This window comes from Fukomys damarensis, unplaced genomic scaffold, assembly GCF_012274545.1.
Source record: "Fukomys damarensis isolate Sample0158 unplaced genomic scaffold, DMR_v1.0_HiC HiC_scaffold_5, whole genome shotgun sequence".
NCBI classification, from domain to species: Eukaryota; Metazoa; Chordata; class Mammalia; order Rodentia; family Bathyergidae; genus Fukomys; species Fukomys damarensis.
This window is the reverse complement of record NW_022900917.1, coordinates 49,106,938-49,120,285: the sequence shown is the minus strand read 5'-3', so window position 1 is coordinate 49,120,285 and position 13,348 is coordinate 49,106,938. Positions and strand designations below refer to the sequence as shown.

The 13,348-nt window shown below is 39.1% G+C and overlaps 1 protein-coding gene across 1 annotated transcript in view; it reads left to right on the top strand.

Annotated features, from left to right (window-relative positions):
- Clvs1 (clavesin 1) overlaps positions 1-13,348 on the top strand; it is a 213,622-nt gene that overhangs the window by 101,024 nt on the left and 99,250 nt on the right. The window contains exon 3 of the mRNA XM_010640529.2: positions 3,627-3,801. Coding sequence (XP_010638831.1) covers positions 3,627-3,801 — 175 coding nt within the window. The remainder of the gene's footprint in view (positions 1-3,626; positions 3,802-13,348) is intronic.

Below are 13,348 nucleotides of genomic sequence, written 5' to 3'. Positions count from 1 at the left end.
CTTTTTAAATTTAACTTTTATTTACAACAGTTTTATATTTACAAAATTATTATGAAGATAGCACAGAGATTGACCCTACATGCTGTATCTAGTTTTCCTTTTTATTAGCATCTTATATTCACATATTTATTACAATTAATGAACCAATACTAATATATGCAACTGTTCATTAACATCCATAACTAATCTCCTTTTTTCTGTCTCAGGATTCTATTCAAGAGATCACATTACATTTAATCTCCATCTTTCCTTAGACTCCTGTAATCAGTGACAATTTCTCAGATTTCCCTTGTTCTTTTAAAAACTTGATGATTTTGAGAACTAATTGTCAAATATTTTGTAGAATACCCCTCAACTGAAATTTGTTTAATGTATCCCTCACGATTAATCTGGCGTTAGAATTTTGGGGCAAGAAAGTCCCAAAAGTAAAATGTCACTTTCATCACTATAGCAAGAGTAAATGCTGTCAACATGATTTATCCCTGGTGAAGCTGAACTTAGTCACCTGGCTCAGGTAGAGGTTGTCAGGTTTTTCTGCTATACAGTTGCTCTTTTTCCCCCTTTCCATCTATAGAAGTCGCAACTTTCAGTTCTTACTGCAGGAGTAGGGAGTTTTGTTCTGTCATTGAGGGTTGTTTACCTATGTAAATTATTTAATCAAATAGATACTTTAAAAATTAAAAAGCTGGGAGGGTTGCACAAGTAAAATATGTTGTGAATAGGAAGGTAGGAATAATAAGAAAGTTCATCTGAGGAAGCCGAGGCCTAAGAAAATGAAGATAATAATTGTAGCTAAAGTAAGAGGTAGGTTCACATTTCTCAGAATGAGTGAAGCCTAATGTCACAGAGACATATTACATTCCCTTTTTCCTTGCCCATCCAGTTACTCTGGAAAAGTGAAGCATTTAAACATTTGGAAACTATAATGTGTCAATAATCCTTTTACTTTACTCCTGAGATCATCTCATGAATATAACACACTTCCTTCACTGCCAATGCCTACTCTGTCTCTTTGTCTCCAAACTGCACAGAATGCTTTCCAGGATTCCAGACACAATTCAATGTCCTTTTTGGAAATAGATGTTAGAGGGAGGGCATATGATGGGAATTATCTCTATTTAGAGGAGAAAAATGAGGCAGATTGTAAGTGATTTGCTAAAGATGTTCATAATTAATTACCTCTGACTTCACTATTTAACTAAAAGTACTCTCTCAAACCTCTCCAAAGACCTTCTTGTCAGCACAATACTCTCCTTCCTTATTCTCCTTGATCTATCTTCTGCATTTGATGTTAAATATCCTCTTTAACTGCATAGCTATTGCTGTGTAACAAACTATCAAAAAACACAGTGGTTTGAAAAACTATCATTTATCATTCATTGTTCATGCATCTGCAGAGCAAATAGAGTGTATCCAGGCTAAGTTCAGGTAGATGGCTCTGCTTTTTTTATGGGAACCTGCTAATTAGCTGGGGTCACTACCATTAATCAGAGCAAGTTACACAGGCAAGGGACTGTCTTCAATGAGGCCATAGCTAATGTGTGGCTTCGGGGGTTAAGAATTGGGACTAGTAGTGCAATAATGAAATATATCATATTCTTGCTTCCTGAAACATTCTCTCTCTTTTAAAAAACGCAGTACTGTCTTGAATCTCTCATTTTTTATTTCTTTAATTCTTCTTCCTTTCTCTGCAATACTGCATGTAGGCTTCACCTAACGTTCAGTCTTTCACCCTTGTCTCCCCCAGTGTGATCTTCCTAAGGAAGCGTATGCAGCCAGACTCCTTGGTGCCTGAATGGTCAATTCATTTCCTATTGGGGATTTTCATTGGAAATTGCCTAAACTCATAATGTTTAGCCATATGTTCCATTTAAATCAATGTTTGTTCTAATAAGAGGAGTATATATCTGAAAAAGACCTGAGTCTTTTGATTAATGGCATAAATCTAAATGTAAAAACAAATATCCATTGAAAATTTGCCTTATGATATCTTTAAAAATTAAAGGGGAATATATATGAAAGAAAATAAAAATGATAAGGAGCATTGTTAAGAGCCATGTCCTCAAGAGATTTATTATCTTTTAAAATCTGAAGATCAAGTAGAGTATCATGATAAACATATTTATATATTTGAAAGTGTATGATGTGGGAAAATCTTTTTTTTTCCATGTAGCAAAACTAACTCGAACAGATTTTGGGGGAGGAAATTTTAGTTTGATATAAGGAAAAAATTAGCAAGAAGAACTGACCAGAAACAAAATGATTTATATATCTCTTTTTAAAATTAAATGTCACTTTTCTCTCCTGGAAGGTCTTTATCCCCATTATTTTTCCAATTATCCATCACAATCCTACCCACTCTTCACAACTGACACCAAGCCTTCTTCCCTCCATAAACTCTTCCGTGATGACTCAAATTCTGTCAGTCCTTCTCATGCTATGAATGTTCACCCCTTCCCAGCTAAATTAAAGCTCTTTGCAAGCCTAATTTATATTATAATTATACTAATTTATAATTTCAGGCATGAAACAAAGTACTGAGCTCAGGCATTTAGTAAATTCTTATCAGTTTATTCTTCAATCACAGATTTTCTGACTTGATTAGAATTTGAAACCAGATTGGACTTCTCAGGAATCTGATCATTTGACACTGATTTCATAAGACTGGTCTTCTTATTTTAATGACAACCTGGAAGCAGCAGTAGATTTTGCCATCACTTGACATCCAAGCTTATATTTCCTACTCATCAAAGAAGGATGCTGAAATTAGAGATTTTCAAAGATCTTAGATTAGTAGCGGAGATAATTTGCTGGGTGAAATAGTCAAGTTAATATGCTTTCATTTCTTCATGTTTGGAAGTTATTCAAAACAAAAAATCAACTGGTGAGTGGCAACATATGAAGTAGAGGAATATACATGACCCTGGAGAACGGTCAACCTAGTTTGTATTCAAGTCTGCCTGTTGTCATAGTTACTGATGTGCTCAAAGTGATTTCCCTCCTGAATCACACTCCACAGACCCACAGTGAAAATAAGCTATTCTTCCTGCTTTATTTTTTCTCTATACATGAATCAAAGCTAAAAAATAGCATCAATTGCATGGATGTTTTTACACTCAGAGCAAGAGCTGAAACATAAAAAATGCATAAAATATGTTTAATCAAAATAAGTGCCTCTGATTAAGGTCTCACCTCATTTGTTCAGCATTGATTCATTAAGCACCTAGGTACTGGAGACACGATGAGGATATGACCCAGTTCCTGCCCATAGGATGTCACAGCTCTGTGAGGGAGAGCCACAAGCGAGGGAAAGTGAAATCAATGCTATCATGGAAGCACAGCACAGAGAGCCATGAGAGAGCAGAAGAGGACACCTCATTAAATTTGGGGTGATGATGGGGTCAGATCAAAAGGAAGCATCCATTCTGGGAATCGCAAAACATTATTCCTAGGAAGTTTTGTAATGTATTTTCCATCATTCTGGGTACAGAAACCAGTGTGAGCCTGCAGGCTGCAGCCGCGATGTGAGGAGACTAACTTTGTTACACACAGTGTGCAATCTGTCTATCATGCACTGCCCATCACCTGCTTCTATTCACACGACTCCCTTTCTGCTTTGGCCACAGGAACTCCTTCACAGATATCCTCCGTGCCATCCTACTGTCCCTGGAAGTCCTTATTGAAGATCCGGAGCTTCAGATAAATGGCTTCATTTTAATTATAGACTGGAGTAATTTTTCCTTCAAACAAGCTTCCAAACTGACACCTTCAATCCTTAAACTGGCTATTGAAGGGTTGCAGGTATGTTCAAAGCATGTCCAACACCAAAGTGTGTGACAATGTACTTTTTTCTTAGTGCTGCAACCAAAGTAGTGTTCAAAGTAGTGAACAGAAAAAAGAAAAAGTGGATAAAATTAGTCTGTGAGTGCTTCATATTTTTACTTTGGCTGGATTTGAATATTTGTGTTGTTTTTTAATTAGCCTTCATTTTCATTAATAACTCTAAATTACTGTTACCATGGGCACAAATTACCTACAGTAGCAGTAATGAATAAAGCTTGGAGATGTTTGGCGTAATCCATCTGAGAGTTCACAAAAATTAAAACTAGGAAACATCTGCTTTATGAACATGTTCTACATAGAGGTGGCATGGGGGTTTTCCATGGGTTCCAGAAGCATTTTTGTGCCCCAGAAATGCACCCGGAAGATTTTCGTTTCCCAGAGCGTCAGATGCTGCCGTGTTTGAGCTGAAGGAGATCACTTTGGTGCACACAAAGGAAGCAAATAAAGCTCCTGTTTATATGACTAGCTGTCAGTACTTTGGAGAAGGATTTTTTTGGTATTTTTTTGGGCCATGTTGAGGTTAGGGGTGGCCTGTCTCTGTGTGCCTTTGTACTTTTAAAGGCTCAGTGAGATTGTGGGAGGTAATAATGCTTAGCTTTCTGGTGACATATTATCACAGTGCAACATTAAGGACAGTTTGGGGAGATTCAGAATCAGAACAAAAACTCACTTTCTTCTTAATTCAGTTGGAAAATTGATTCATACAGTGACCCCCCATTCCAATAAAATGCAGTTATGTACAGCTATGTTTCAGTGCACAGGTTCATTCACCCATTACATTCCAGTAACATAAGTAATTGGTAGTCATTTTCTTATATTATGGTCTGTTCATAGTTAGTCTCTGACAAATATCTCCAGGCCACACATAAACCATTTTAGGTCAACTGGGTCTTATTTTAATGAAATTCTCTCCCATTTCCCATGGAAGAAGAGGTAGAGCAAACCTTTCAGAAGAGAAATAGGATTGCCAAATTGGGAGGTCCCATCTTGAAGGGTATCGGAGGACATTCTTAGAGTTGCATTTTCATGGGGAATCATGTCTTGGCTTAAAATCCTGATCATGGCCTTGTATATATTCGACAATCAGTCACTTTCCTTCAGCTCTAAAGCCTTCTCTCCAACCTCCTCTCACCTCAGCCTCTGTAGATTTTATCTCTTTCCTTACAGCTTGTATCAAAGGGAGTTTGAAAGCACATGTCAAGATTATGCACCATGATTATGCTGACCATATATCTGGGAATTTCTGCACAAGCGTCATGTGATCCCATTATTTTTTGTGGTTCAACTTATATGCCTTTATAAGTTTGTTTTATAATTCATGGAGAAAATATCCTTTATATGACCCTGTGTTTTCATATTCCTTTCTGAAAATGTGTGGCTTATGTATGTCCCCAACTAACCTCATTGGGCTGATGTATGTATACTGAGTTAATACACATGAATGTGTTTTTAAAAAATAAAGCTATATGGAAATGTAAGGTATTCTCATGAGAAATATCAGCTCTTTGGTGGGAGAAGGGATGTTCCATATGGACCTTCTCTTGCCATGTTCCAGGGTCCGAGATGAATTCCACAATGTCCTATAGCTCTAGTTAAAGGAGAAGGCGAGATGTAGGAGGCCAGAGTCTGAGGAGAAAAAGTATATCTACCCTTCATTTTCCAGAGCAGTGTACTGGGCTTCCTAATTATATGTTCCTTTTATAAGGCAAGATAAGCCCCCCTGATTGTGGGAAAGCATTAGTACATTCTGGAGCTGGGCAGTCTGGGTTAGAGTGCATCTCTTTCTCCCATCTTTGTCTGCCCAGGCCCTAGAATTCTTGGATGCATAGAGATCCTACTGCTAGAATGAGAAAGCCAATGATCCCAGAGAAACTGGGCCGCGGTATGGCTCCTCCCTTATGGATATAGATGCCCCCATTTTGATGTTTGAGAATGTTGGCTTGGTCATACCAAAGAAGTTTTGGGGACTACTGAGAGTTCTGATCTTGCCCCACAGTGAGTAGTCAGTTCTGGCAACTGATTACACCAGGCTCTCCTCTTTCTGACACCCCCATCTGCTCTGCCAGGGACCTTTCTTCATCATAGAAGTTGTGCCCATCTCCAGGCACAACTATTGTTGTGATAGGAACTATCTGACACCCCCATCTGCTCTGCCAGGGACCTTTCTTCATCATAGAAGTTGTGCCCATCTCCAGGTAGCTATAAACCTCTCTGATTTGTTGAAATAGGAACGAAGCAGAATTAAACCTTTTGTAGTCACCTGTATTGTGCAGAGAGAGAGCCCAAAAAGGTCTCCTTTTGCTAGCTACAAAGACTCAAGAGAAATTCCACAATATACATAAGTGATTTTAGTAGAAAAGGGGACAGCTACTGAGAGCCAGAATCAGTGAGAGAAGGAAAGCCCTGCTCCTTGTTCCTCCCATGTACTCTCTAGAGTCCTGGCAGGCTAGGTGACTGAGGAGCTCAGAGGAGATCACAGTGGAAATAGACCTTCTGTTCTGGTGCAGAGAACTTGCTCTCTCTACTGTCCTGCATTTTTGTAGGGTCAGTTTGAGAAAGTGGACTTGTAAGAAGGAATAATTAGACCACATTTGTGTTCAACCAACTGGTTTGGGATTTCAGCTGTTTGTAGGATTTGTCTAGGATTCCATGTTGCTAAAACCCTGGAGATTTTAGGACCTTGGGGGATGAAGTCTGCCTCTATACACAGGTAATACAACACATCCCATGGGGGAGAAAGGGTTGGAGCAGTCTCAAATAGCTCACTGTCCAGGCAGTGAAAAGTTAAGGTCATTTTTGGTCAGTCTTCACTTTGTACCACAACTTGGCTCCACTGTCCTGAGTTGGTTCTTAGTTCTCCATAAATTCAGTTGTTCAGAAACCTTCAGTTACTAACTGTCATGGGTTGAGGTCCCAGGAAGCAGACAGTGTCATTGAAGATTAACATGCAGGGGATTTGTTAGGCAGTGCTCTTAGGTTCAACATTTGTGGAAAGGAAGCTGCTAAAGAGTTTGGCCGCAGGAGAGTTACAATGGGACTCCGTCATTTCTACTGAAGGCCTCAGGTGTTCTGAAGCTGGGATGACCCTCAGAGTCATCCTCAATTGAGGTCAAGGTCCTAGGCCAGGGCTGGCCAACTATGGCACGCTCCCCACTGCTGGCTGTTTGTTATCACTGAAACACCAGGGGGAGCTGTTGTCTGGGGACTCTCCTGGATGTGCCCCACCTTCTAGTAGTTGAGGCCAAGGAGCACAACATGTACTGCAATAAGCAAAAGACACTTGGAATATCCTGCAGTGCAATATCAAGGATATTCTCTTATTCTGGGTCTGGTCCTTTTCTTGGTTACACACAGTCCAGAATAACCCCAAAATGGAGGTGTCACAAGATGACTGGAACTGGGCTAGCAACTCAGTGGTGGTCTTCTATTTAAGATTGATCAATTTTAATCTCTGTGGTTCAAACTGTAACGATCCTGCCTCTGACAATCATCAAAAAAGTAGCATGTGCATAGAACTTTGATTATGCCCTTAATAAGATGAATTAGTTCATTTTTGTAATCACACAGAAAGCTGCTCTTTAAAGGATCATTGTGATTTTTTTCTTTGCATCAAAGTTACCTTGTGTCAGCCAGTCATGAAATGTTCCTAGTAAATGTACTGTATATCCCTCTTTTTACAGCAGTGTTTTGAGAAAATGTTATTGTTTAGAATATTAAGTTGCCCCAGTTACTTATTCTATGAATATTGCTTCAAATAACTTCTGTTAAAGCATTAAATTTGATAAATCATTTCCTCTTTCCCTTTTTTTTTTTTTTTTTTACCGGGTATTGAACTCGGGTCCTTGCGCTTGCAAGGCAGGCCACCGAACCTCTGAGCTAAACCCCTGGCCCCCTGCCACCATTTTAATACAGCCTAGCAGTATTATTCTTAGTTCTGCTGAGGAATCCTGGCAGAATGAGCAAAACATTGAAAGCATGCTCTTGAGCTTTGCAGTGTTTCCAACACCAATTTCTGGAATTATTTCTTGTAAGTCATTGCAGCCCAGTTTTTGCAGTCGACACATGGATGGTGTGTATCAATGTTCAGCCAACCCAAACACTTAGAAAGCTTACTGTGCTCAAGTGTTTTACTTAGAAAGAGCTATAGCCATGTACCCTGGAGACTATTTACACAATATTTGATTTCTTAAAGTACCCAGATATTTGTTATGGGTTTAAAGAAACTTGCTTTCCACTCGGCAGAGGATATCTAGAACTGCCCCCCATTTCCACGTTCATGTCACTCTGGCCAATCTGAACAATTTATCACCTCGTCAACTTCTTGTTTAAGTTTTGTTGTATGACTTTTTTCCTGTTAAAGATGTTTTCATTATTTTTTTATATCAAGTTTGATTCAAATTCTCCCAAAAGCTTTGAGCTACTTTAGTGGAGAAAGAGGTCCATGTCTTTTCCGATTCTCATTTTCTTAACTTCAATGATGATTTGTCAACTCTTACCCCAGATAGGGGGGATTGGAGTAATGCTCAGAGATTTGGCTAGCTGCCCATCATCTGTCTCCTTAGAGTCTCTTTTTGGTAAATTCTTTCAAAACTTGTACCGTTATATTTGCCCTCCTTTTCACTCTATTTTTTCATCCCCCTTTCCAAAATATATGACATGTTCACTTGCCCTGGGGATTCCGAAGTGTCATATCCAATCCAAAGAAAGAAATGGTTAAACATCTGTGATGTCAGTGGGCAATAAGAATGTTCTTGGGAGTAAATAAACAGATCATGCTGTGATTAGAGACTTGGAAAGGCAAGTTGGGCAGATGCATTTCAATCAGAAGTAGATTAACTTTTGCCCTACAGTCCATATCTCAGACACACAGACATTCTAACCTGTAGTGTATTTACAATAGAAAATATGAGTCAGAAACTTTTCTAACAAAATTATAGTAGAGATCAATGTCATTCTGGCTTCAAGGGCCTTATTTCTCAAAGGGTACTCCCCAAACCAGTGATATCACGATCAGTGGGGGCTGGTTAGAAACGCAGACCCTCAGGTCTTACCCTGACCTGAGGAATCAAAAACTGCATTTCAATAAGTCCTCCAGGTGGTTTGTATAATTTTAAAACCCAAGAAGCACCACTGCAAAGAGTGGTATTATGGGATATTGCAGGGGATCTTGACTTTAAGTGCTTTAGACTTCCCTGTAGATCTTGTTTCAATCCATATCACTGGCCCTTTATACGCAAGTTTCTGATTCCATAACTCTGAAGCAGAGCACAAGAGTGTGTGCTTCAAAAACGTTTGCAGCTCAGCTGCTGGTACAAATTGCACAATGCTGTGGGCAGAGTCCACTACCTGGGCTTCAGTCCTGACTCTGTGCTTATCCTCAGGCAAGTCATGCATTCTCTATATCCTCTTCTGTACCATGTGGTGTCTTACCGGTACCCATCTCATAAGTTTATGGTAGAAATTAAGTCATTCATAGAAGGTGTCAGGACATAGCCAGTACCCACTGGATATCGAGGTTGACTGAAAGAATGAAGAGGCCAGCTCTTATACCTGAACTCCTGTGGCTCTAATTTACTCATGTGAGTTAGAGTTCTCTCCATTGCTCCAGCTCTCAAAGTCTGGATTTTCGAACATAAGCCTCATCAGTATGTGCAGGAGCCCCAAACAAGGAAGTTCCTTATCTCTGCTCACCATAGTTAATGACTTAGGCCTGAATTTGTGTCACTTGTTCACACAGTGGCACTTGAGGTGTTTTTCTTCATATTCATGTGTGACCCTTTTAATTATCACCCACCAGTTGAGGGGTGAGTGCAGTCCTAATGTCTTGGCAGCTGAGTGATCAATGGAGCTGAAAATCACCTCCATTGTGTGGAACTCTTTTCAGCAATCACACTTATAAAAGTATGTGCCTTATAGTTTCTATGTATTGAAGAATATTATATAGAAGCTGACTGAGGAAAAAATGTTATTGTATTTTGGTCAAGAAGGTTCTTAATTCATATTTTCTAAACACCCCATGCATATTGGAAGAGTAGTTTTCTTCTAAGAAAATTATTTTACCCTCTCTGACCACAAAGCTGTAATTCTGAATTTGCAATAATGCAATATATTCTTATGGAAATATTGGAAGAATAAGATTCTCCTCCCATGCCCTACCTTTTTAAGTATCAATTAAACTCAGGAAGATAATTAGGGCTCTGGTGGATCCTGATCGCACACAGTATGGCCCACTTGCAGTACTTCTCTAGCTCAGGCATACTTCTGATAAATGGTGTTTCTGGACTCTGGTGCATTAGAGATCTAGCCCTCCCTCCAGTTCACTCTATCAATAACCAGTCACTAAGCTTTTACTTCCAGCTAGTCACAAAGGTAAACAGACATGGCCCCTACCCTCAGGAAGGTCATGGTTCAAAGAAGAAGCAGACCTATGAATATATGATGGAAACAATGTGCAGAAAGGAGATGGGCACTGCATTAATAGAATCCCGGAGGAGGAATTCAATGCAGTCATGAGGAGTCAGCAGTGGTATCCTGAGCCCTGCTACACCTCAGCTGATTCTTAGAAGATGAGCTTGAAGTAGACAAGTAAAGAAGGAGGGAAGCAGCTTCAGGCAGTGGAGATAACATAGGCAAGGCATAGCTCAAGAAGAGAAAGAAACAGAATTAATTTCATATCCTTGAGTGCACAAGCGCCAGGGAAGGAGTTTATAGCTCCAAGTACTATACTAAAGAGCTTGTTCTCTTCATGCAGTTGGGGTGAGGGAGGCAGCATATATATGCATTTCCCATGGGATTAATTTGGTGATTATGGTGGGGAGTTTCAAAGACTGGGGACTCATTAGAAAGGCAACTGCAATAATTCAAACAATAAAAGATAAGATTCTAACAGTAATAGAAAGGATTCAGTAATCAACTAGGAAGCAAGACAAGGCAATGCTTGGTGAGGCCAGGTTGCTAGAAAAAAGCAATACTAGCCTTTTCTGGCTCTTTCTGATTTCCTGTCTCATCATATAGCCTCTCCATCTGTACTCATTCTCACCATGATTCCATCCACTATATCAAGATAGTCAGGGGCCCCTCACAGATACAAAATCAGTGGGCCATCTGAATGTGGATTTTTAGTCTCCAAAACTGAACTAAATAAACTTCTTTTCTTAATAAAGTATCAGCTTCAGATATTTTGTTATAGCAACAGAAAATTGACTAAAACAGTGTGAATTTAAGATCCTATATGATAGCTTAATAATTTAAATTAAGTCTTAGCTGAGAGAAGCAGAAGTCTAAACTGGATCTGTAGACTTGGTGGTCTTTGACTTGCAAGGTGGGGGTGAATATCATTCAAGGAAAAGTTAGGGGTACAAAACAATGAGAAGAAAAGTGAAGAGCAACATGTATTGAAAGTTAGATGAGAAGCCTTCATGAAGAGATGGAAGGTTGGACAGGGAGCCATGACAAGAGGTGGGACAGAAAGGAGGGGAGTAGTGCTTCAAGGAGGGTAATTAGTATGGTGACATGGTGGGGCTGCAGGTGCCCTCTAGAGAGCTCAGGGGTGAGGGGGGCATGTAAAGAAAAGAAAATAACTGTGTCTCATGAGCCATAGTGGTGAAGGCATACAGGAAACCAGATGAGGAGCAGGAAGATGGTAGTGGGTCAAGTCCTCTATCTTACTCCTTTCTGCATGACAAGATTTCCACGGAGGAGAGTATTAGGTCCTTTCAAACAGCTATGGAACAATGGGACATGACAAAGGATTGACCTTAGTGAATAATTTAGTTCCAGGATAATACTTTTCAGGGCACCAAAGAAGAGATCTTTGCCTCTTATGATTATAAGATGAAATGTGGCGTGGCTGTCCAGGGACTCTGTTTAGAATATATTATGTAATATATTTTCAGCAATATAATCTATTGCAGGTTTCTAGCTCTGTCAATGTCCAGTGGGACCCAGCATCAAGTTTAAGAAGCATTCAGTATTCTTGAAGAGATCTGGGTTGGAAAGAAACCATATGGAAACCCTTGTGCTGCACAACATTCTCCAGTGATTAAACTAAGATATTAAAGCAATGCCCCTTGCAGAAAGCATCAGTGAGAGTTCTTTGGTTTTAAAGGACAGAAAACTAACTCAAATTAGACTAAAGCAAAACAAATACTAGAGGGAGGGCATTTACATAACAGAACATTTCAGAGGTACTCTACCTTCCAAGTATAACCCGATCAGAGTTAAAATTGAAACAGTATCAACAGTGTCATGAGAACTTAATCTCTTTCTCTATCTCTTAGTGACTTTCTCTGTACTGACTTCATTTTCGGACAGGTTTTTCCCTCAAGGTGGTAATGAAAACTCTGACACTTCCAAGTTTAAATGACCTCTGGTGTCTTGGCAGAGGGGAAGGGATTTGGGGTGTTTTGGCAGAGAGCTAATGATCCTACCCAAGATGCTACATCTGAACTGCATCATTTCAAAATAGAGACATGAAGAAGATTGATTAGGACTATCAATCAAACACAATTACAAGTAAGATTTTAGATACCTTGGAGGCCAACTAAGCCCCAGACTTTCTGTTGTGTCCCACCATAGGAACAAGTGTACTTTGTTAGAATTAGGAGGTGAAGTCCATTTTCACCAAAGGCAAGCATTTGTTGCTGAGACCATTAAACATTGCTAACACCTTTGAACTCAAAGGCAAAAATTTAAAATACAGTTCCTTATGTTTATATTTAGAAATGCCTAATTTTGCATAATAAACTTTTTTATTGATGTATAAATTACAAAAATCTACCTGAATCATAAATGTACAACTCAGTGAATTTTCGTAAAATGAAAGTAACCAAATTTAGATAAAAAGAATGAGCTATGACCCAGAGGTACTGCCTAGCAATAACCAGCCTCAAAGGTAGCCTTGACTTCAAACTGACTGATTAGTTTTATCAGAGTGTAGTTTAGTTTACAGAAAAGAAATTTAGAAAGAGATGACTCACTGCTTATGTTCAGGTGTTTTTGTGTGAGAGTCATTCTTTTGTGGCATGGCAACCCTTGGTGTTCTATCTTGGATGTAGTTTTCTATAAAAGATCTAAAACTATTCTTGGAAATTTTGAGACTAGGGAGTGCACATTATGGAACTGCTAAGCAATTGTACCTAAAAGAATATAGAATATGCAGCATCACATTTGTGTTACAAAATTGCTATGTTAAACTTACATATGTTATTCTTAAGAGAGTCCCTTAAACATTGAATTAGAGCTGAATTGTTTGCATTTTACACATAATTCTTGTTGATTTTGTCCTGTGGTTTCTAGCTCATCACATCTTGTTTGACAGTTCTCAAATAAGAATTTGCTTCAGAGGTTAATCGACATTAAGGTGGACTATATTAAGAAATAACAGTGGCCTGGGGATGTAGCTCAGTAGTAGAGCTTTCAGTTACTATGTTTCTGAGGCTCTGGGTTCTAGCATCTTGCACACATGCAAACAGAGATAGAGATGTGAGAGAGAGAGAGAGAGAGA